The sequence below is a fragment of the Callithrix jacchus genome, chromosome 19 (assembly GCF_049354715.1).
Source record: "Callithrix jacchus isolate 240 chromosome 19, calJac240_pri, whole genome shotgun sequence".
In the NCBI taxonomy this organism is placed as follows: Eukaryota; Metazoa; Chordata; class Mammalia; order Primates; family Cebidae; genus Callithrix; species Callithrix jacchus.
Window position 1 is genome coordinate 34625396 of NC_133520.1, and position 25781 is coordinate 34651176.

A 25781-nucleotide genomic window follows, 5' to 3' on the forward strand; every position below is an offset into this window, starting at 1 on the left:
CTTTAGTCACCAAGAAACAAGTTTGTCAGTTACCAATTTCAGTGTACACACTTGTGGCATTTTTTGAAAAACAAAGCAAAGCAGAAAAATTAGGGGTAGTTAATTTCATTAAAAAATAAGTCTTTTTTTTTTTTTTTTTATTGAGATGGAGTCTAGCTCTGTCTCCCAGGCTGGATTGCAGTAGTAGGATTTTGGCTTATTGCAACCTCTGCCTCCTGGTTTCAAGTGACTCTTTTGCTTCAGCCTCCTGAGTAGCTGGGATTACGGGCATATGCCACCACACCTGGCTAATTTTTGTATTTTTAGTAGATATGGGGTTTCACCATATTGGCCAGGCTGGTCTCAAACTCCTGACCTCAAGTGATTTGCCTGCCTCATCCTCCCAAAGTGCTATGAGCCACTGGGTATGAGCCACTGGGCCTGGCCAGAAGTCTACTCTTTATAAAGTAATCCACCAAACACTTTTTTCAAGAAATGAACCACAAATTTCATTATGATATTTTGAAAACCAGATTCACTTTTTAAAAATTATAATTAGGTGGCTAGAAAGTGGCGATGCAGTTTTCAAAAGAACCCCACTCGAAATATTTGCTGTGTTTAGAAGAAAAGTTATGATTCACTGTCAGTTGGGAAGGCATTCTGTGATGTTTTTCAACAGCAGGAGTATACAATTGATACTTTCTCTTTTTTGTTCCTTTTGTGACATGCATTTTTGAGCGGCCCAGGCTCTAAGTACATGCCATAGACATAGAATGAAGCAAAGCTACCCAGTCCCTCATCAGCTTATTAAATCCTGGACCACGTGTTCCACCTCTGCAATGACTTAACTGGGCATTTTTATCTATTGATAAAATGTACCAGAAAAAAAATGAGATCAAATTTTGTATTAATTTTTAGTGAGTCAGGGTTAGAAATAAGTTTGAATTTAAATCTCTGGGTGTTTCTGGAAGCAGAGGTGGACCTTGACTAGTCTTCTTTTCTAATGCCGTATCTGTGAGTACTTGGAATCACTAATAATCATTTGAATTTTTCTCCCAGACAAACGATGCAGAAACCCAGGAGATTTACCTAATGGGCAAGTGGAGATTAAAACAGATTTATCTTTTGGATCACAAATAGAATTTAGCTGTTTAGAAGGGTGAGTGTGAGGTAATCTATGAACGAATCTTTTAAATTAATTAAAAAATAAAGTGTTCCTATACTTCAAAATTTTTAATGATGTAAAAAGATAGACATGGAGAATTCTCACTTCTATCCTGTCTCCATACACCCATTCCTTCCTGTCCTCAAGCAAAGTTCTGTTTTTATTGGTTCTATGTATCTTTCTAGTGTTTCCTTATACAAATACAAGCTAAGAAGTTAGCATATATTCTTATTTTCCCCCCTTCCTATAATGAACCTAGTTTTGAATCTTGCTTTATTGTTTACTTATCAATGTATACTACAGATATTTTCAGGTTTGTGCATAGAGAGTTCCCTCACTAATTTCCTTTTACAACTGCATAGCATTTTGTTGTTTGGATGTGTCATGGGTTCACCATCCCTTTGATGGATCCATGGATGTTTCCAATCTTTTGCTATCCAGAACAATGCTCTGACATATTTTCTTGTAGGTATGTCATTTGGTACATATGTAGTTACATCTGCAGGGTAGCTTCCTAGAGGGGGCCTCCCTGGCTCAAAGAGTAGTATACTTGAAAATTTAAGAGATATTGTGAGATTGCTCTCCCTTAGCGTTTCATGGTTTTGCAGAGTATGCAAATGTCCGTCTCTCCATAAACTCTCCAACTGTGTTGTCAAACTTTGAAAACTTGTCAAAGTTTTGAATTTTTTCCAATGTAAGAAGTAAAAATAAAATATCACTATAGTTTCAATGTACATTTCTCTTATTGTCAGTGAGGTTGAGTATATTTTTATATGTCCAAGGGATGTTGGTATTTATTTGTGCACTAGTTAGCATGTCTGTTGCCTTTTTTTTTTTTTTTTTTTTGCTTAACATGTTGAACTTTTTATTCTTGTTTTAGGAAATATGCATTTATACATTATATGAGTCTGTTCATAACAGGATTTAGGCCTTGATTCTGATATACACTGTAACTTTTCCCACAGTGTGTATGTGTGTGTGTGCATATATATGGTATGTGGGTGTCTGTATAATTTTTTTGACTTGGCTATTGGTATTTTTCCCCCTTAAGAAGAAATTATTTGTAGAGTCATTAAATTAATCAATTTCCCTTTTAGAAATGGCTTTTGGATTTTATGACTTAAGGCCTTCCCCAATACAAGGTTTAACAATAATTGCCAATATTTTCTCTACTTCTTTTATATTTTCATATTTTTTAATGTTCAAAGCCTTGATTTATTTGGAGTTAATATACAGTATACAGAATGAGGTACAGATTTTAGAATATATTTTTTCATATTGCTTTTCTGTTATCTCAACACCACTTACTTAAAAGTTTGCCTTTACTGACTTGAGATGCTCTTTAATACTGTATAAAATTTATATACTTATCTAGGTCTATTTCTGGACTTTTTATTCAATGCCACTTTTTTCTGTACATTTATGTTCAAGTTTCACCGTCATTTAATAGTTGAAGTTTTATAATATGTTTAAATAGCCAATATGGGTAGTGCTAGCTTACTGTCCTTCTTTTTTTGAAGTTTTCCTGACAGTATGTATTTATTTTTCTATAAGAACTTTAAAGTTAGGCATATTTTAAAATCAGTGTTAGATTAGTTTTAAAATTAATTTTGGGTGAAACGCAGTGGCTCACAGCTCAGCACTTTGGAAGGCTGAGGCGGGAGGATCTCTTGAGTCCACAAGTTCAACACCAGCCTGGGCAACATAGAGAGACCTTGTCTCTTTAAGAAATTAAAAAATTAGCCAGCATGGTGGCATGTATTATTTCTAGTCCCAGATATGCAAGAGGCTAAGGTGAGAGAGCCACCTGAGCCTGGGAGGGCAAGGCTACAGTGAGCCATGATAGTGCCACCATACTACAGCCTGGGTGACAGAGCAAGACCTCATCTTGAAAAATAATAAATAAATTAATAAAATTAACTTTAGGAGAATAGATATTTTAAAATGTTGAGTCTCTCTAGATAAGAATATGTTATCGTAGAGAAGGCAAAACTTTTCCTCTACCCTCTTAGGGTCTCCACCAGGCCTGAAAATTAAGTTGATATGAAACAGATTAACAGGAGAAAAGCACACAGATTTTATTTTAACAAGTACATGGGAGCCTTCACAGGAAAATGAAGACCCCAAAAGTAGTATTTGCACAAAGTTTCTTTGAACAGGTTTCTCTTGGCCTTGACTACCTGCCTCTGGTGATAAGAGTGTTCTTTTCCTTCAGGTATAGGGAAGGTATCTTTCCCACGAGAGTTTCATCTCCTGCCTTCAGGAGGAAAAGGGGAGGTCAGAGTGTCCTTCCTGCATCTTGCTGTGTTTCAAGTGCTTTCAACTCAAAAAACAATCTTTATGCCTAAGTGGTCTATTTTGGATATTCTGCTACCCTTTGCTATGCTTTTCTCTGGCCATCTTAGTTTTTTATTTTCTTGCTTCTTCATGAGTGTTTCAGCTTTTCTCACATAGATTTTGCATTTCTTGAAGAGTTTAAACCTCTGCAAAACCAAAAAATTTTTTTTTGCTATTTTAAATGGTTATTTATCCATTTTACATTGTAACTAGTTTCTCTCTCTCTCTCTCTCTCTCTCTCTCTCTCTCTCTCTCTCTCTCTCTTCTATCTACTGTTGACTTCTGCAGGTTAGTTTGGCATCTCAGCTAACTCTAAATTCTTTTATTACGTGTTAGTACATTCTCAGGATGCTATGAAGAGATACCCAAGACTGGGTAATTTATGAAGAAAAGAGGTTTAATTTACTCAAAGTTCTACATGGCTGGGAAGGCCTCAGGAAACTTACAATCATGGAAGAAGGCAAAGGGGAAGAAAGGCACCCTCTTCACATGGCAGCAGGAAGGAGAAGTGTTGGGTAAAGGGGGAAAAGCCCCTAGTAAAACCATCAGACCTCATGAGAACTCACTATCATGAGAACAGCACTGGGGTAACCGCCCCATGATTCAATTACCTCCCACTAGGTTCCTCCCATGACACATGGGGATTATGGGAACTACAATTCAATATGAGTTTTGGGTGGGGACTCACCCAAACCATGTCATGTTATTTGTGACAAATTTTTAAAATTCTTTCAGTTGAATTCTCTTAGGATTACTTGGTTTGTAACCACATCATTTCCATGATTCTTTTACCTCCTACTTTCCAATTTTTAGATTTCCAATTTCTTTTTCTTGTTTACTTGTGTTAATTTTGTCAGTCAGGATTTATCTGGAGAAATCGAATTGCAGGATTTATTGTAGGGACCATACTTGATAGGTGTGAGAGATGGTTAAACGGTGTGTATAGGAGGCTGTTCCTTCAGTGTCTGTTGCTGTGGCCTGAAGTCAGCAAGGCAGGGAGTCAGGAAGGGAAGATAGACATGAACTGAGTGCTTCAAGGACAAACTGGAACCCGTAAAGATGAGTGAGAAGAGCCCACCATTGTAGACTGGAATTCATCTTGTTCTTTCACTGCTCCTTAGCCTTCAACTTCAAAAATGGGTAGGTCCTGTAGAAATTGCCCTTTGTCATGGTGCTAATGTACCTGGATCAGAAGCCAGGGTACATGAAGGAGGAGATCCTGCAGGAGCTGGCTCTGCTATGGCCTAGTTGAGCCCTCTGCCAACAAAGTGATAGACCAGAGAAACAACAGGGCTTGTGAACTGCAACCACATCCTGTCCTCTGCTCTGACCTTTCTAGCATGTGGAGCATGGCTCTACTAATTCACATCTAGCATGTTTTATGGGCAATACTTAACGTGGCATTATGCATGGAAGAGAATTCTGGAAAACATAATTACAGCTCAGCTAAGTTGAAACAACAAAAATCTACCACAGCTCACCCCTTGTCAAATTTGATATTTGTATTTACTAGTCTTAACCATACTTAGCTTAATTTGCAAATAAAGTCTATAGCAAAATAATACTCACATTTTACATAATGCAATTATCCTTCATACACCTAAAAACATGGACATTCTCTTCCCAAAACAGAATTTCCTTTGAGCTGAGTTATATCTTCCCTTTGATATGTTATAACTTCAATATTGAGATGTAAGCTAAGCCACTACTCACACATCTTATACAGTAGGGGAAGGAAAGGGGTAAAGAGAAAAAAGTTCATTAATATAATATCTATTTATATTAAAATAAGAAAGAAATAGTCATAACGTTTATGGTCCTTATTTATGCCTCTGATCATGTGTTTGTAGCAGGTATTTGTAACTACATGTTTCTGTTACTCATTCCATATTCTCTTTGCCCTCAGCAGGCACTTCATCTGACGTTGGTTCCTTGCCCAGTGGTCACCTAAACCTTTATTCTTGAATGGCCTGGGCCATCAGCAGTCCTGCCTGATTTGGGTTGTGGTAGTTTTCACTGATTCTAATTATAGGGCATGGGCGTATGAAGAGGTGCCCTAGGGAATCTCCTGCATTCCAGACATACTCATCTTTACCACCCTGTGCAAAAGCAATCTAAGTTTTTGCTTCATTATCAGGGTTGGTCACTCCAACCATCAGAGCAGGCTCCTTCTTTGCCTTTCATTCACTTGCAGGAGGGTCCAGAGTTGACAGGTCTCAACTTCAAGCTTAATTTAGGGTTTTCAGGTAAAATACAGTATGCCCAGTTAAATTTGATTTTCAGATAAAAAAAATAACTTTAGTGTATGTTCCATGCGATATTTGGATCACACTTAAACTAAAAAAATGTTCACTGTTTACATGAAATTCACATTTCACTAAATTCACATTTAACTGTATTTGTATTTGTATTCACATTTAACTAAATTCACATTTAACTGTATTTTTATTTGATAAATCTGGCAACTCTAATTTTTGGAACTCTTGCTGTGTCCCATGGTAGAAGCATTCCTCTATTGGAGACTTCCAAACTGACTGGGCCAGGCACAGTGGCTCACACCTGTAACCCCAACACTTTGGGAGGCTGAGGTGAGGAGGATCACTTGAGCCCAGGAGTTCAAGACCAGCCTGAGCAACATAGAGAGACCCATCTCTAAAGAATAAAAAATATTTTAAAAAGACTTCTAGATCAACCAAGAATGTTACTTATTTCTATGTTTTAAAATTTACAGAGGTTTTAGGGTGCATCATGTTATACAACTAATTTTTATTAATATTTCAACAGGCACTTGAAAGATTTTTTTTAATTAGTAGTATATAGAGTTTGCTATATACACATCAGATTTTCTTTCTTTTTTTGAGACGGGGGGCTCCCTCTGTCACACAGGCTGGAATGCAGTGGTGCAGTCTTGGCTCACTGTAGGCTGGACTGCCCTGGCTCAAGCAATCTTCCTGCCTCAACCTTCTGAGTAGCTGGGTCTACAGGCATGTGACATGATGCCTGGCTAAAGTTTTAATTTTTTGTGGAGATGAGCTCTTGCTATGTTTCTCAGGCTGGTCAAGAACACCTGGGCTCAGTAGATTCTCTTGTGCCGGCCTTCCAAACTGCTGGAATTTCAGGCATGAGCCACTGTGCCCAGACTGGTCTACTCTCTTGATAAGTTGTTCTGAATCTTTTATTATGCTTGTCTTCATAGATCTTAAACAGGAAGATAGGAGTTAAAGTAAATTAACAATTTTACAATTACTTTAAATATCATAAAATAATTTAGTGACAATTAGTAACATTTTGATCATTTTTCTTATGTCTCATGTATTTCTGTCTTATTGAAATTGCTGCTACATATGCATTTTGGTACACAAAGATTCATAGCTTTTCACTGAAAATCAAAGTCTTTAACATGTAAAGTATCAATTTTTGTGTAATTTAATAGTCTTGGTTCTGATGTCCAACTTATGGGATATTAAAATTATTATCTTTGCTTTTTTTTGATTTGCATTTGTTTGGTATAATTTTATCCTACCTTTTATTTTTAATCTGTCTAAAACACTTTTGGGTTTGTCTCCCATATGTAACATAGAGCTGAATTTTGCTTCGAGTAAAAGCTGTTTTTCTTGCATTAGGCATTTTAAGCCTAATTACATATATTGGTGTGAATGATACTTATAGACATGGTTTTGTCATATTTTGGAATATATATGTTTAAATATATAGTGGTGTTTAAGAAGGTTCAAATTTGGTTCTAGTGGTTACCTATATACATTTAAATTTATATAATACTATCATTCCTCTTTACCTTTAGATAGTTTAAGTTGGTTCCTTGTTATAAACAACAATAAACTTATCTTGTATTCTTTCCTCTCCCTTCACCCTTTCTCTCTTCCCTACCAGAAAATTTGCTTCGTTTGCATTATCTTAGTGTTTATTTTGTATTTAACATTAATGTGAAGTACTCATGTGTCTTTGGTTACTTTCGCTCCCAATCTTGCAAATGATCAGGAATAAGGGAGTTTGCTTTATTTTACCCTCTCTTCCCTCCCTCTATTTTTTGTTAGTTATACTATTTCAGTGCTGCCTGAGCATATAACGTTTGTATTTCCTTCAGTCACACTCAAACTCACATTTGTTTTGGTCTTAGATCTGCATGTACAATATTTGCTACCATTTTCATTGGTTTTGGCTAACGTTGTCATTGTCATCTCTTGGTTGGCTGTAATTTGTCCTATGGCGGTTTCCAAAAAAAAAGTTCCAAGTAAAAATTATTCTTTGAGTTTTTGCAGATTCAGATAATCTGTCTGAGGCATTGATACCTAGACGATAATGGAGTTTTATATGGTTTTGGCTCATCCTTTCTTTTCTTGGATGCATTATAGTAACTGCTGCACTGTCTTTTGCTGGTGGATGCTCCTGATCTGGATTTCTTCTCATATACCTTGATCATTGTTTGCCTATCCAAAGATATTATTCTTTACCTTTGAAACCTAATACTTTTAGTTGTTTTGATAGAAATCATTTGGTTTAATTTTTTTGCTGCTAAGTGATGTGCAATTTTAATATGTAGATTGAAGTATTCTTTTATTTTAGTAACATTTACTTGAAATAATATTTTTTTTGAGGTAAGGCCTCACTCCCATTGCCCAGGCTGGAGTGTAGTGACCCGATCATGGCTCACTGCACCTCAACTTCCTGGGCTCAAGCAATCTTCCCATCTCAGTCTCTCAAGTAGGTGGGACTACAGGTGTGTTCCACCACGCCCTGCTAATTTTTGTATTTTTAGTAGAGATGGGGTTTTGCCATGTTGCCAGGCTGGTCTTGAACTCCTGGCCTCAAGGAATCCACTTGCCTCAGTGTCCCAAAGTACTGGTATTACAGGTGTGAGCCACCATACCTGGTCCAAAATAAATTTTCAAAAAGCTATTTTGTTCTGCTTGGATTCCTCCTTTAGGTTATCCAACGAAGCATATGTTGATTCTCTTTTGTGTGATATCTGTATCTATTAGTTTTCTATTATCTTTTCTGTTTCATTTTTGTTGATTTTCTCATTTGTATCCTGTTTTCCTTATTGTATATGGCTCCCATGAGGGAAAGTGAAAAGATTCAGAACTAAGATGCTGTTGGAACACTAAGGTGTTTCCACTGAAACAATCAGAATCAATATTTTGTACTTAGTCTCTTGGCTAGGTTGGAAAAACTACATTTTAAAGAAAATTTAAAGTAAAGAAATATGTAATTGTACTTATAGTTGAGATATGTTTTTCTTGAAGTTATTGTTCAATAAATTCCACAGGCTCTTAGATTGCTGAAGGTGACATTTACTTTAGAGTTCTAGTCAGTACTCTCAACCAAAGACAACCACTGAACACACTCGGGTGAGCCTTTAATTGTTGTGCTGGGAGTCTGGATGAACTGCATTCCTGATCGCTAGTAGATTCTCAGTAACAGATTAAGCAATGAGGGTACAAAGGAACGAGCACACGCATCTCATTGCAGTGATGACATTTTACTGAATGGAGTGCTCGATGGGAAATGATATTCAAGAAAATATGATTTGTTTATGTTAATATGGAGTACCAATTCCATTTACTCAGACTGCTTTAATTTAATTTAGGGTAGGAGGAATTCCATTAAAGTCTTTGATCTATCTTATTCAGATATTTCTTAATTGGCTCAACCACTAGTCATTGTGAGCTCCAAGATAGAGGAGTTGACTGGAGTCATCCTCTCCCACAATGTGAAAGTAAGTAAAACTTTTCTGACTTGACTCTCAATTTAAACTTTGTTAGGTAATAGAGTGCCTGTGCATCTTTACAGGTATGTGTACCTTTCATTAGAATTTGCATGAATTTTGATTTATCACCATGCTTTCCCTGAGTATTTCTTTCTCTTCACTCACTTACCTCAGTTGTCAAGTGTGAGCCCCCTCCAGACATCAAAAATGGAAAGCACAGCTCTGAAGAAGAATTCTACACGTATGGCTCTTCTGTCACCTACAGCTGTGACTCCCGCTTCTCACTCTTGGGCCAAGCCTCCATTTCCTGCACTGTGGAGAATAAAACAATAGGTGTTTGGAGACCAAGCCCTCCTACCTGTGAAAGTAAGTCATAATGATGAATTCTGCATCCAAATATTTGCTCTCTTTTGCTTGAAAGAGACAGGAGAATTTATTGGGGGGTAAATGGAGCAATTCAAAGAGAAACTAATTAGTGCTCTGATGCAATCATCTATTTGGCCACCTGATACTTATTGCATGTTGTATTAGAATGTAAAAGCCATAAAAATGGGAATGGTGAACTGGGAGCTAATGGTGTATGGGAACAAACAGCAGTAACATCTCACCGGTTTGGTAAAGTAAAAGTTTATTCTCATTCATACTGAGTTTGTTCCATGTCTAGGAGACTCTCCAGGGCAGCTGTAGTCTATATTAGCTTAGCAACCAGCTCAGCAGGCCAGGTTGCTTTGATCTTATTGCACCTCCCTTTCAAAGTGTGCTTTCCCAATCTCTTCAGTAGAGGAAGAAAGAAAGGCCAATTGTGTCCTGGCCAAGAGCTTTGGCCTAGAAGTGACCACGTATCACTTTCCATTACAGCTTGTTGTCTAGAGCTAGAGAGTAGTCGCAGAGGACTGGGGAATGTAATCTTGGTCTGTTCAAGAAACAGAACTGAAAATATAATTTGCATCTATAAGATGAAACACATACACCTGTAGGGCAAGCAAAACCTACTAAGCACCAGAAGAACAATAGGACAAAAAAGTGATAATTGAGTTAAAAGATACGTTAGTTAGTGTGCTAGTCTGAGGCATCTTACTTTACTTTTAAGTTTACACAGTATTGTGTACTAACGCACCACAGGACACAATCAGACTGGGGCACAAAAGAGCAAGATACTGCCACCATTGCAAAATGCCTGGAGTTAGGTCTGCAAGAAATGGAAGTGGCAATAGCTGAGGCTGGAAAAATTAGCAGGAGTTGGATTATGAAGGGCCTTGTGTTTCAGCCTCAGGAGCTCAGAACAATCATGAAGGGGAGACCTTGAAAAGGCTTTAACCAGGGGAATAAATGTGCTGCATTTTAGAAAGATAACTCTGGCTGTGGGATAAACAATAACCTGAAGTGGGACAACACTTAACTGATAGCAACCTGCTATGGCTTGAATGTGTCCCTTCAAACGTATGTTAGAACCTAAGACCCAATGTGATCTTTTTAATAGGTGGAAGCTTTGGGGAAGTGATTAAGTCATGAGGGATCCATCCTCATGAATGGGATTGGTGCCCTTATAAAAGAGGTTGAAGGGAGAGCCCTAGTCTCTTTTGCCTTTCTGCCTTGTGAGGACAGAGCATTCATTCCTTCCCCCACCTGAGGATGCAGCAAGAAGGCACCATCTTGAAAGGAGAGAGCAAGCAGACATTCAGTCTGACGGTGCCTAGATCTTAAACATCCCAGCCTCAAGAACTGTGAGAAATACATTTCCATTATTTATAAACTACGTAGCTAAAGTATTTTGTTACAGCAGCAGGAACAGACTAAGACATCACCTGTGCAAACCTCCAGCCAAAAACGGAAGGCGGCTTCAGTGGCAGCATGGCAGTGGGGCTGGAGAGAAGTTAAGGGATTGTAGAGGAATTAAAGTGGCAGAATTGACAGGCCTGGATGACTGCCAGATGTGGGGTCGGGGTGTGGGATGGGGGCGGTTAGGGGATGGGTCTCTGATTCCCTGGCTACCACTGCACTATGTATGTAATTACCACGGACCACTGACCCATAACCGAAATCATCTAGGAAATTAGGCCATTATATTGAAAGTTTTGGGGACCTTGGAAATATGTTTCTGCTGGGTTATGTATGACTGATTTTTATTGTTAGGGAAGTTGGAGGAGTTATGCACAATCATCTCAAAGAAGTAGGGAATGTAATTAATTTCTCTTCCTGGGCCCACGAGGGGGCGTGGTTTCAAAGGCAGGAACTTTCTAGCCACATGCCTGACTTGCCTTCTTTCATGTCTCTATTTGGTAGTTTAGAGGTCTTTGTTTAACTTTACCACGTGAAGGGAGATAGACTGCCCAGAAAGCAAAGGTCAGTCACTCTAGCGGAAGTTTAAAGGAACTCCTTTCATAGGACAGAAAACTTGAATAGGGCGGGGATAACTCCCAGGTTTAAAATCCCCTTTCCTCTCATCAGTGCGGACTCCATCTCTGGATCCCCTCCCAGGACAATAGCGTGGGAGCTCTCTCTCTCTCTCTCTCTCTATTTCTTTTTCTCTCTCTGCCTAAATAAATCACTTTCTGCAAAACTCTTTGGGGTCTGATTTTTACTTGAATGAACTCACCACACCCAGTGGGGTCCTCTCCTCCATTCTTGGGTGAGTAAGGGACCAAGGGCCTGGAAGAACACATCCTATCGGGGAGCAACCTGAGCCCACTGTCCGCAGTTCAGTCACAGAAGGACCAATGTAATGGAAATTCATTGTAAAAGCTGAAATTATATATATTTTATACACACACACACACACACACATATATATGTATACATATGTATGTATATATGTATACATATGTAATATCAATATTTTATACACACACATACATATGTATACATATGTAATATCAAATATCATATAGAATAATATATAATACTATTAGTATTATATAACACTATATACTATATTATATAATATATAAAACATATAATATTATATGTATTATTAACATAATATAAATGATTTCAGCTTTTAAAAGCCTCAGTAAAATGAGTTTTCATCACATTGGTCTTTCTATAATGTAATTGTAGATAACTCCTTCAACTTCCTCACCAATAAAAACTAGTACTAAAAGGAGTATGTATATGTAATATGTAACATACATATGTGTACACACAAATATATGTGTGTGTGTATTCACTTTAAAATGTTTCCCTTCTATCTACCTGACACACATTCATTAGGTATTCGTGTTGCACTTGTAACTGGATTAGCATTAGCAGTAATGTCCTTATTACCATTTGTCTTTTAAAATCCACTTGTTTTTCTCATGTTTTTTTAGAAGTCACCTGTCACAAGCCAGATGTTCCACATGGGAATATTGTCTCTGGATTTGGAACCATCTATAATTACAAAGACGCTATTGTTTTTAACTGCCAAAAAGGTTTTGTTCTCAGAGGCAGCAGTGTAATTCATTGTGAAGTTGGTAACAAATGGAATCCTTCTCCTCCTGTTTGTGAGCCCAGTAAGTATGGACTATGAAGGAGTTTTAATGTTCAGCATCTAAAGGTACCCAGAACTGTTAATATGGGTATACTTGCATGCATAGATCCACTATGAATTACAGTAAAAATTTACATCTAGATCAATAATTTCATTTATTATTTTCTTGTTGGAAAGAAGAATGATTTTAATACACTCTGCGAGGTCATATATCATCACACAAGACCGCCACATACCACATGACTGTGCACACTCCAACCTTAAAGGGAGGGGTTAACACTGTAGACATTGTGGATTTGTGTGCTTATTTCAACAATTTTCTGAAATTTGATAGAAAATTGTCTTATTCTGACAAAATCATTATATTATGATAATTATTTTGAAAGACAAATAATAATGTGTCCTGAGGACAAATGCCATTTTCTAACTTGCACAAAAGTATCGTGTGGACTGGTTATGATTCCAACACTCTGAAGTTATAAACTTGTGGATTGTTAAAAATAGTGACCATGATAATAATAACTTGGCACTAGACTAGGTACATAACAAGGATTAACTCAATGAATCCTCCCAAAAATTGTGGGCACTATGATTATCCTTATGCTACAGATGAAAAACTGTTCAGAGAGGTTAAAAAACTTGCCCAAGACCATACAACTAGTAAGGGAAGGCAGCCATGCCTTGTGCCTTAAGTTTTGCCCTCATGAAATGTCAAGAACTTCTGGGGATTTCTGGAACAGTGGTGGAGGAGTCTGGGGATACCTCCTGAAGAAGTATCCACCAAGCTGGTCAAAATTAGCCAAAGAAAAACAAAACCAAAAACATTCAAGATCTCTGGAGATTGATCAAAGGGATTACAACAAACTGAGAAGCATTTATTCAGCAAAAATATGGAGACTCGATATGAACAACGGGAGGACATTGCATTGGAACTTAGGGGCTGCAACAGCTCTACCTTGTGGGAGGATGTTTTCTCTGGGCTCATGAGTGGCAATTCCCATCTTCCCCAGCTCCCTGGGTTGAAAAGTTATTTGGGGTGGATTTGGCAGCCAGTGAAAATTATGTGATAGCATTTTTCAAAGATCCATGCTGCGGAAGGTTTATATTGAATAGGTGGCAGCAAACAGACATCAGTGTCTGTTCCTTCACCCACCAACTCCCATTACATGGGGAGGATCTAGGTGGGGCAGCTGGCAAAGAATTCGGTCCCCGCTTTTTACATGGCCCTGTGCTGCAGGAGAACTATTCCAGTTGGCTGAGTAGCCAAGTGGCATCTCCCATCTTCCCCAGCATCCTAGAATGGAAGAACTATTATGGGTAGGTTTGAAAGCTGTGACTATTGATAGATATTATTCTCCCTGGCTCTGGGCTGTGGAATATGTATACTTGGTGGTCGGCACAGCTGGGTGGCAGTACCAGTTCTACTGCCCCTTTTCTCTCCTCACAGCTCCTACACCATAGGAAGAACTCTGGTGGGGTGTCTGGAAAAGAATGAGTTTTCCCCAGCTAATTTCCCCCAGTTCCCGTTCTGTAGAACAGAGATTCTTCCAGGACAGATTTAGATCAAGCTTCAAAGACTATAAACACTCTGCCCCTTTCAAGGAACTTTAATTGAATTAGGCTTAATAATGCAATCATATACATATTGTTTTATGCAATTGCTGTTTAAATCAGCTAAGAGAAGGAAGAAGTAGTAATATACATTATATTGTGTTTCAAGTTACTGACATAATGACCTCTGCTGATGCTCATTGTTTTTCTGCGTGGATTCAAATTACTGTCTGGTGTCACTTGCTTTCAGTCTGAACAATTTCCTTTAGTATTTTTTGTAAGGGTAGTTCTCTAGTAACAATCAGATAGCACTTCACGTCCAGCAGAATGGCTATAATAAAAAAGATAGACATTAGCAAATGTTGATGAGGATGTAGAAAAATTAGAACTCTTATACACTGCTAACAAAAATGTAAATTGGTGCAACCATTTTGGAAAATAATTTTTGCAGTTCCTTTGAAGTTTAAGCATGGAGTTACCATGTGACTCAGTAATTGCTCTCTTGGGTATCTACCCAAGAGAAACAAAAACATACGTCCTCACACAAAAATTTTACATGAATATTTATAGTAGTATTATTCATAATAGCCAAACAACCCAAATACTCATCAACTGAATAATGAATAAACAAAAAGTGGTTTATTCATAAAACAGAATATGTCATTTGGCAATAAAAATGAGAAATAAAAAGTACTGATGTATGATACAACATGTATGAACCTTGAAAATATTATGCTAACTGAAACAAGCCAGCCACAAAAAGTGCAAATATTGCATGATTTTTATTTATTTAACATGCTCAGAATAGGCAAATCCATAAAGGAAAAAAAATAGATTTGTGGTTGTCAGGACCTAGGGGGAAGTGGAAATAGAGAGTGACTGATAATGAATATGAGTTTTCTTCTTGGGTTGATAAAAATATTCTAAATTAGTTAGTGGTGATGGTTGCACAACTCTGTGATTATACTAAAAACCATTGAATTGTACATTCTAAATAGGTGAATTTATTTGTTGTGACATGTATCTCAATAAAGCTGTTCAAATGAACTTTTAGATTCCATTTCAATTGTCTGAAGATAAAATGTAACAAACATCCAACATGGTAGATGTTTGCATTATATTTCCGTATCATATAAATCAGTAGCATTGGGAAAGAAAGAAGAGGACAAGACCCAAGGCCGAAGCTCAGAAAATGCTTGGAACTTGGCTTTTTCTTGCCTAGCCATTAAATGATAACATTCCTAGTATCACCTGGATGAGGGGAATGACTCCTATTTATTTTCCCCAGTCAATCAGGATACATAGATTTGTTTGTGACAGTTTTCCTTCCATGCTTCAATTCAGAAACTAAAATATCTGAAGCGTAATGAAGAGGAAGGAGAATTAACTTTATTATGTTTGGCATGGCTCATGAAAACCACTTAGGAGTGCCCTTAGTGAAGAGCCTATCTGGAGGTGTGCACATTTGGGCAAATGTCCATGCATGTTTTCTGATGCGGTTGATACGTCAGCCCTCGCAGGCTGGTTCCAGGCAGAATGAACACAGCCCCCCTTTGACAGGACAGGCTTATTGATTGTTGCGGCAGCCCTAGTAATAGAGCCCTTTTGTTGTCGTTCTTCTTCTTCTTTCATGAGTAGATAGTTGTACTAACTTACCAGACATTCCACATGCTATGTGGCAAGGATATCCTAAGCCAAGTAAAGAGGATGTGCATGTCGTTGGGACTGTGTTAACATACCGCTGTCATCCTGGCTACAAACCTGCTACAGATGCGCCTATGACTGTGACTTGTCAGAAAAATCTGACATGGACCCCATTCCAAGGATGTGAGGGTGAGTTTTTGTTTTGAAATATTTTTGTTCAGCACATGCTAGGATTCTCTACCCTAAATGAATATAATTTTATCCCTCACAATAAATTCAGAATTAAATTAATTCAACAGATTAGTAAGCTGTTATTGCCTGAAGGTGCCCATAAACATGTTACAGTTTGAGGCACTGAGAAATTGTAACCTTTCTTAATCCCAGTTCAGAATCAAATGAGAAGTAGACACAGACGTCAAAATTATGCAGATTAAGTATTAGTTTCCTTACTGGTAAAACTAGAATAGAGAATACAGCTCAACTATTGTCAGAGTCAGGCTTCCTTCATAGCCCTTACCACCCCAGTATGGACTTTGGAGTGTTGAGCAAAAGAAAAGTTTGTGAAGCAGTCATGAACTTAACCAGCTGCAAGGTCACTTGTGTGTCTCGTGCCTCCTGAGCCATGAGGGGCTTCCTGATGTGCCTCTAGAAGACAAATCCTGACCCGTGACTCAGTTCTCACTTCAGAAGGATAGAAAGAGACTTTCTCCAGTTTGTCTGGTAGGAGAGGCACCTCTTTTATTTGTGGGAATAAGTGAGGGACTGAAGGACAAGTGGATGCTATTTTATGAGCCTCAGTGGAACAGACGAGAGGGAGAAAATGCTTCCTTCTACCCATCTTTTTTTTTTTTATATATATAATGTATCTTTGGCATAAACATGTACACATATTTAGTAATTTCTAATATTTATATATTTATATTTTATAGTTATGATATACACATTAAATAATATATTAGCTAATGTTAATCAATTATGCATATTTATCACATCCTTGTGGCTTTAGACATGAAGACACTGAGGCTCAGAATACAAGGAATTTTATGCTGCCTGTCAGAATTTGAACAAGGTGTGAAATGCATAAATAATGAAAGGTGACAGTTTAGATCAACCTGTCACGAAATTATTTATTTGATATTAAGACTTAACAAAGTTTAATTGCAGTTATTCAGACTCATTTTTGGGAAATAGAATAAAAGATTTTAATAAAAGGACTGAATTAAAAGTATACTTAATAAAACTTACTACCATTACTTAAATAACAAAAAGTATTGCTTATAGATGTTTAAAAACCTACTTTTAAAGTTGTATTTAGGCCAGGTGCAGTGGCTCATGCCTATAATCCCAGCACTTTGGGAGGCTGAGGCAGGAGGATTGCTTGAGCCCACGAGTTTGAAACCAGCCTGGATAATATAGTGAGACTCTTGTCTCTACAAATAATTTTAAAAAAATTAGCTGGATGTGGTGGCACATGCCTGTAATCCCAGCTACTCAGGAGGCTGAGGTAGAAGGATAACTTGAAGCTAAGAGGCCAAGGCTGCAGTGAGCTGAGATCATGCCACTGCACTCCAGCATAAATGACAGAGCAGGACCCAGTCAGTTATATGTATTTGACCCACTGTGGTCTTATTGATTTAATTATTTGATAAAGGATATTTTTAACCATTTTAAAAGCAGAAGTGAAATAGTATTTATCCAAGTTGTGAAATCTGATTGAATGTGAATTTAGACTCATGACTTACATATTTAATAGAATCTTCTACACTGTTAGCCTTTTATAAATATTATTGTTGTTACAATATCAAATCCACATGGTTGCTGAGTGTTTTTATTATAATTTCTAAACAAATGAGTACTGGAAATATTTGAGTATGTCCAAAAAGCCCATTTTAATACTGGTTGAGTTACAGACATGGAGAATAGAGCATTTTATTCTGTTTTGATGTTTTCTCTTACATCAGACAATATCAAGTTTTTAAATGTATTTCTACTAATGAATAAAAAATTATATCCCTATAGCAGCTCTTACTCTATTAAAAAAATGAAAGAATTTGGCCAGGTGTGGTGGCTCACATCTGTGACCCCAGCACTTTGGGAGGCCAAGGTTGGGGGTCCACTTGAGGCCAGGAGTTTGAGACCAGCCTGGATAACATAGTGAGACCCCTTCTCCACCAAAAAGTAAAAAAATTAGTGAGTGTGGTGGCACAAACCTGTAGTCCCAGCTACTCAGGAGACTGAAGTGGGAGGATTGCTTGAGCCAGGAGTTTGAGACTGTAGTGAGCCATAATTGCACCACTGTACTCCAGCCTGAGTGATAAAGCAAGATCCTGCCATTTCAATAGCTATTTTTCTTAAATTTTGCAGCAGAAAAGGAAAATCCTTGCAATAAGCAGTAATTTAAATTTATTTATATGCATTAACTATCAGGTGAATATAAACTTTGAAAACTTTCTTCTTCCCTGTGACTTGAGAAGTGTAAGTTAATAGAGAGTTTAATAACGAAGTCATAAGTAAATGAATGTTGTTTGTCACTGCCCTTGAATAATTTTGAAAATTTTTCATATTGGTTAAAAATTATTTATTTTTTTAATAGAGACAGGATCTCACTATGTTGCCCAGACTGGTCTCAAACTCCTGGACTCAAGCAATCCTCTCATCTTGAACGCCGACGGTGCTGGGATTATAGGCATGAACTACCACAGCTGGTTCTTCATATAGGTTTAATCCAGCTTTTCATTTTGGAGGCTCCTAATGAAATGCTTAGTTGGAGGGAAGCAACTGGATTAAAAGACTTTAGCAATCAGGGGCAAGAAAGCAGACTTGGAATGTCTCAAGCCTCCTTTCTGTTTCCCCAATCTCTCTTGAGTGGTGAGATCTTCTAAAGATGGAAATGAGATTGTTAGCCATAGAATCTTCCTCATGGTGATTTTACTAACCATGCGCCTCACATTTTATTTTGCAGCGTTATGTTGCCCTGAACCGAAGCTAAATAATGGTAAAATTACTACACATAGAAAACGTCCAACCGCCAATGGCTGTGTCTATTTCTATGGAGATGAGGTTTCATATTCATGTGATGAGAACAGGTTTTCTAGGTCTTCAGCTGCATGCCAACAAGATGGCACATGGAGTCCCCGAACACCGTCATGTGAAGGCAGTAAGAGTTCACATAATTATATTATTCTAGGAGTTTCTTCATATCAATGTGATGGAGATATTAAGAGACGGTTTAAAATTAGGTAAAAGAATTCATGTGCCATGCATTCTTGGAATCGATCCAGCTTTCTCCTGCTTCCTTATGTGTGTTCCCTGTCTTTTGGCCTTCTCAGTTTTATCTTTTCTGAATCAGTGAAAATAGACCACATCTAATAGGTAATCTGGACTTTTCAAGTACTGTTTTTTGTTTCTTTGTATTATTCTCTTTCTTCCCTTATTTCTGGTCCATATGTATTAATCTGTGAGCAAGAACTGTTGAAATCTATTTGAACCTACCTTTCTGAACTTGCTTCCTTCTTCTTCCTCAAACAGAAGCTTTCTGTTGCCTCTGAGCCCTCCAGTCAGACCATCACTCAGTGTGCAAAGTGGGCCGGGCATGGCGGCTTATGCCTGTAATCCCAGCACTTTGGGAGGCTGAGGTGGGCAGATCACTTGAGGTCAGGAGTTTGAGTCCAGCCTGACCAGTATGGTAAAACTTGTTCTCTACTAAAAATACAAAAAATTCACCAGGCCTGGTGGTGTGGGCCTGTACTCCCAGTTACTCAGAAAACTGAGGCAGGAGAATTGCTTGAACCTGGGAGGCAGAGGTTGCTGTGAGCTGAGATCGCGCCATTGCACTCCAGCCTGGTCAACAAAGTGAGACTTTGTGTCAAAAAAAAAAAAAAAAATGGATCAAGTGTTAACTCATTTTCCCTCCTCCCTTTGTGTTTGATAGCCCTATCTAGTGATCATGAGGCCTCATTACCCCTCTTAGGAGCCCAAAGTGACCAGGCATTAGTTGCAGCTTATTAATCAATAGGAAAATTCCTATCTCCCCCTTGTAGAAATGTTCCCACTTTGCCAACCAGGTCTTTTAAACCTACAGATCCCAGAGCTTCAGAGATGCGAAGCACAAATTTCCCAAGTAGGTCACTTAGAGTGGTAGCCAATGGCGCCACTCATGCTGCCATCCCCTGGTTCCTGGACCCATGCATTTATTTTACTGGGGGCCCAGAGCCATATAAAGGTTGATATGACTCAAAATAAACACAGCATTCTGGAAGACAGTGTCCCATCATTGTCAAGCATTGCCTCCCAGCTAGCCCTTCAACTGTGCCTTTAATAGGCCATTCAGTGTTTTCACAGGTCAACAGGTTCTGAGTGACACAGTACGTGATTTGAGTAGTGGGTTCCATGAGCACAGTCCCAACAACACCCCTTCTTTGCTGTGACTGTGCTTTCTAGTTGGATGTAGCGGATCCTATGCTCATGCCAATTGTTCGGACACTCTGCAACCCGTAAGATGACAGTGCTGACTGAGGTCCTGCAAGCAGGAAAGGCAAACCCATGCCTGCAACATTTGTCTAGTTCCATCAGAAAACATTGCTCTTCCTTTCATGGTAGAAGGAGTCCAATGTAGCCAACTTGCTAGGAAGTGGCTTTTTGGTTGCTTCAAGTGATGGTATCATACTAGGGACTTAGCATTGTTGTTGACGGGTTTTCATATTCAGTGACAACAATGAGCCTTGGTGAGTGGGAGCCCATGCTGTTGGGCCCATGCTTATTTTTCATGCATGCCACCACAGCCTCTCTGCTTCTCTTCCTCTTGTGCCAGCACCCATGAGGCCAATGACAGAGAATTGCTTACCTCAGCTGGCTAAGACTATTTTACTTGGTTGTTTAATACCTTTTGTATTGGGGATGCTCTGGTGTTGATACACAAAGATCTTCACACTTCCTGCCCACTCTCATATGCCCACTTCCCTGCTCTTACCCCAGATCTCCCTGTGCCCAGTCTTCCAATCTTTCTCCTTACGCGACCTTGACCAGGCAAGCCATTCATTCCGTGCCCTGAATCCTAGTTTAGCCTATCCTTAGGCCACTTGATTTCTCCTTACAAGTTGTCTTTCAGGACTGACGTTGATTGGGCTGTAACGCAGCTTCCATCCATTTTAATGTACACACCAAAGGAGTGAAAGTAATGCCGTCTCAGAATATGCGGAAGTGGTATATTAAATATTTCAAGTTGAAAACATGAAAGGAATTTAAGTTGCAGAAAGGGCTGGCTGTCCTGTCTCTTTTTGCATGCACAAACCATAAAGATTCCTCTGGGAGGAGTACCCTCCCCCTACTAGAGCAAGAAAATTGCCCTTATCACCAGAAACTGGGAATTAGGGGCTGCAGTGGACCTGAATACATAAACTTCCCAAAGGAACTTTTATTTTACACCAGAGTTACAGCTCCTTCCCTCTACATCTCCTAGTGACTCTCTTAGACATTTATTGCTCCTAGCCAAATCCCCTTTGTCCTGTCATTTCTCTGAAATTTATTGCTCCTTGTTTACAAAGTATAAAATATCTTGCTTTGGCCTCTTCTTCAGACATCACTCTCTTGGGAAGCTCCCTGTGTATGTGTAACATTTGTATGCTTTCCCCTTGTTCATCTACCTAGTGTCAATTTGATTTCTAGATCTAGCTGAAAAGTCCACATAAGAGCTAAGGGGATTAGAGGTGGAGGTGATCTCTCACTCCTCTACAACACATACTGTGAACACAGAATATCTGAGACAGGCCTCAATCAGTTTAGAAAATTTATGTTGCCAAGGTTCAGGACACACGTGTGACACAGCCTCAGGAGGTCCTGATGACATGTGCCCAAGGTCGCAGGGTGCACCTTGCTTTTATACATTTTAGGGAGACATAATACATGTAAAATTTACACTGGTTTGATCTGGAAGGGTGGGAGAACTCAACGTGGTATTGGGGCAGGGGGAGTGGGGCTGGGCTTCCGGGTCATAGGTAGATTTTCTGATTGGCAATTAGTTGAATTATTATCAGAAGAAAGGAATGTCTGGGAGGGGTTGTGGAGATACATTTTTTGTTTTGTTTTGTTTTGAGATGGAGTATCACCCTGTTGCCTAGGTTGGAGTGCAGTGGTGTTATCGCAGCTCATGGCAACCTCTGCCTCCCAGGTTCAAGAGATTCTCCTGCCACAGCTTCCAGAGTAGCTAGGATTATAGGCACATGCCACTGAGGCCAGCTAATTTCTGTATTTTTATTAGAGATGGGGTTTCACCATATTTGCCAGGCTGGTCTTGAACTCTTGACCTGAAGTGATCTGCCCATCTTGGCCTCCCAAAGTGCTGGGATTACAGGCATGAGCCACCATGCTGAGCCATAAATGTTTCTTATTAGACTTAAGATCTGTGTTGATATTCATGCTGGAGGGGTATAATGGGGCATGGCCCCGCTTCCATCATCACCTGAACAAGATGTTCAGGTTAATTCTGGAATCCTTTTGGCCGAGAAGAGTGGTCCATTCAGATGGTTGGGGGGCCTTAGAATTTTATTTTTGGTTTACAATATCAAAAATGTTCATCTGTGAACCATGCTCAGAGTTTTCTCTGTCCTGACAGTTGGTTACACTAGATAACTGCTATAGTCACAACTGTGAGCTAAGGAAGAGGCACTTGTGCCACAGTGGCTGGGTACAAATAGGAACTGGGCTTCCTGTTTGTGCAGCTTGGCTGTGCCATCTTGTCCTGCCCATGCTCAATCCCAGATGCACTGCTTCTATCTTACCATGAATGGTTGCCTGCTTGACCTTACAACCTGATGGGCCTGACAGACTTGGCTCATGATGGGTGATTCTGGCTGCATGATCACTTAATTACCCACTGTCAGGAGCTTTCTCTATCAGGACCTGGAAACATAACTCTAACATGCCAAGAGTTACATTTCAGAAAGCATGAAATCCTCTGTTGCAGTTCACAGCCTTGCTTCAGGATCCGAAAGAGCTATGGTGTAATTGTCCTGTTGACATTTGCATCTTTCCCACTACAACCACATTCAATACACTAGGCTTTGCTGGGTCCTGAGGCCTCAAGCAACAGGACAATTTAACTGCAGACTAGACCTGCTGTTGATAACATGGGCTCCACTCAAACTTGGAAATCATTTGTTCCCCCTAGCCTATGGGTTCGAGCAGTATCCCCAAGTATGGATCATGCTGTGTGAGTCTGAAAAGTCCTGGTTAGATGCTGTGCTGCGTTCTTCACATTGGGATGTACAATTTGCAATAATTTGACTTTAGTGTAGATGGGATATCTTAGTGTTCCCTGAACCTTGGACCTCTGAAAGTTTTATTGATGTGGCAAACCCCTGACTCTTTTTTTTTCTTTTTTTTACTTCGGAGCATCATCATGCTAATACCTCTTGTTTATCTGGGGAATTAACATGATGCCATTGATAGAGTGTCTCAGTGTCACGTTCTGTGGATATCCAGGTGGTCAAGATATGTTCTGACTCTATTATGACATGGGCAGGAGGGTTATTCTAGCCTAGGAATAAACTTGCGAATGTACACTCTGACACCTTCCGTGTATATGCAGACCGTTTCTGCTAGGAATGGGAAGAAGCACCTTTGCTCAATCAGTGGCCTCGTTTACTTGAAGCTGCATTAATCTGCCCTAGCGAAAAGATACCACATCTGGTACGATGGCTGCAATAGGAACTAAAATGTGGTGCTTTCTTCAATGGTATACTGCAGTTCTCCAGAATCCTTCTAATGTTTGTATTGGACAGACATGGATTTCATAGAGATTATAACAGGGATGATTACTCCCATGTCTTTAGCTATTTGTGGCACTAATGTTCATGTTCCTCTCCTACCCGTGGGCGATATTTTGGTGGTGTATTTTTTTTTTCTTATTTTTTTATTGCATTTTAGGTTTTGGGGTACATGTGCAGAGCATGCAATACAGTTGCATAGGTACACACATGGCAGTGTGTTCTGTTTGCTTTCACCCCTTCTCCCACATTTGGCGTTTCTCCCCAGGCTATCCCTCCCCACCTCCCCCTCCCACTGGCCCTCCCCTTTTCCCCCCAATATACCCCAGTGTTTAGTACTCCCCTCTCTGTGTCCATGTGTTCTCATTTTTCATCCCCCACCTATGAGTGAGAATATGCGGTGTTTCATTTTCTGTTCTTGTGTCAGTTTGCTGAGAATGATGTTCTCCAGATTCATCCATGTCCCTGCAAACGACACGAACTCATCATTTCTGATTGCTGCATAATATTCCATGGTGTATATGTGCCACATTTTCCCAATCCAGTCTATTATCAATGGGCATTTGGGTTGATTCCAGGTCTTTGCCATTGTAAACAGTGCTGCAATAAACATTTCTGTGCATGTGTCCTTATAGTAAAATGATTTATAGTCCTTTGGGTATATACCCAGTAATGGGATTGCTGGGTCAAATGGAATTTCTATTTCTAAGGCCTTGAGGAATCGCCACACTGTCTTCCACAATGGTTGGACTAATTTACACTCCCACCAACAGTGTAAAAGTGTTCCTTTTTCTCCACATCCTCTCCAGCATCTGTTGTCTCCAGATTTTTTAATGATCGCCATTCTAACTGGCGTGAGATGGTATCTCAATGTGGTTTTGATTTGCATCTCTCTGATGACCAGTGACGATGAGCATTTTTTCATATGATTGTTGGCCTCATATATGTCTTCTTTCATAAAGTGTTGGTTCATATCCTTTGCCCACTTTTGAATGGGCTTGTTTTTTACTTGTAAATCTCTTTGAGTTCTTTGTAAATTCTGGATATCAGCCCTTTGTCAGATGGGTAAACTGCAAAAATTTTTTCCCTTTCTGTTGGTTGCCGATTCACACTAGAGACTGTTTCTTTTGCTGTGCAGAAGCTGTGGAGTTTGATTAGGTCCCATTTGTCTATTTTGGCTTTTGTTGCCAATGCTTTTGATGTTTTGTTCATGAAGTCCTTGCCTACTCCTATGTCCTGGATAGTTTTGCCTAGATTTCCTTCTAGGGTTTTTATCGTGCCAGGTCTTATGTTTAAGTCTTTAATCCATCTGGAGTTAATTTTAGTGTAAGGTGTCAGGAAGGGGTCCAGTTTCTACTTTCTGCACATGGCTAGCCAGTTTTCCCAACACCATTTGTTAAATAGGGAATCCTTTCCCCATTGCTTGTTTTTATCAGGTTTATCAAAGATTGTATAGTTGTAGATATGTTGTGTTGCCTCCGGTGCCTCTGTTTTGTTCCATTGGTCTATATCTCTGTTTTGGTACCAGTACCATGCTGTTTTGATTACTGTAGCCTTGTAGTATAGTTTGAAATCCAGTAGTGTGATGCCCCCCGCTGTGTTCTTTTTGCTTAGAATTGACTTGGCTATGCGGGCTCTCTTTTGGTTCCATATGAAGTTCATGGTGGTTTTTTCTAGTTCTGTGAAGAAAGTCAATGGTAGCTTGTTGGGGATAGCATTGATTCTGTAAATTACTTTGGGCAGTATAGCCATTTTCACGATATTAATTCTTCCTAACCATGAACATGGAATGTTTCTCCATCTGTTTGTGTCCTCTCTGATTTCGTTGAGCAGTGGCTTGTAGTTCTCCTTGAAGAGGTCTCTTACATTCCTTGTGAGTTGTATTCCTAGGTATTTTATTCTTTTTGTAGCAATTGTGAATGGCAGTTCATTCTTGATTTGGCTTTCTTTAAGTCTGTTATTGGTGTAGTCGAATGCTTGTGATTTTTGCACATTGATTTTGTATCCTGAGACTTTGCTGAAGTTGCTTATCAGTTTCAGGAGTTTTTGGGCTGAGGCGATGGGGTCTTCTAGGTATACTATCATGTCGTCTGCAAATAGAGACAATTTGGCTTCCACCTTTCCTATTTGAATACCCTTTATTTC

At 39.1% G+C, this 25781-nt stretch overlaps 1 protein-coding gene across 3 annotated transcripts in view; it reads left to right on the forward strand.

Annotated features, from left to right (window-relative positions):
• C4BPA (complement component 4 binding protein alpha) overlaps positions 1-25781 on the forward strand; it is a 44457-nt gene that overhangs the window by 9223 nt on the left and 9453 nt on the right. For 2 of the 3 annotated variants that reach the window (XM_008985588.5, XM_002760742.7), the window contains exons 4-9: positions 1039-1138; positions 9133-9218; positions 9384-9575; positions 12518-12700; positions 15868-16062; positions 18836-19030. In XM_008985588.5, coding sequence (XP_008983836.1) covers positions 1039-1138; positions 9133-9218; positions 9384-9575; positions 12518-12700; positions 15868-16062; positions 18836-19030 — 951 coding nt within the window. The remainder of the gene's footprint in view (positions 1-1038; positions 1139-9132; positions 9219-9383; positions 9576-12517; positions 12701-15867; positions 16063-18835; positions 19031-25781) is intronic. The other variant, XM_078357014.1, reaches the window with a different exon arrangement.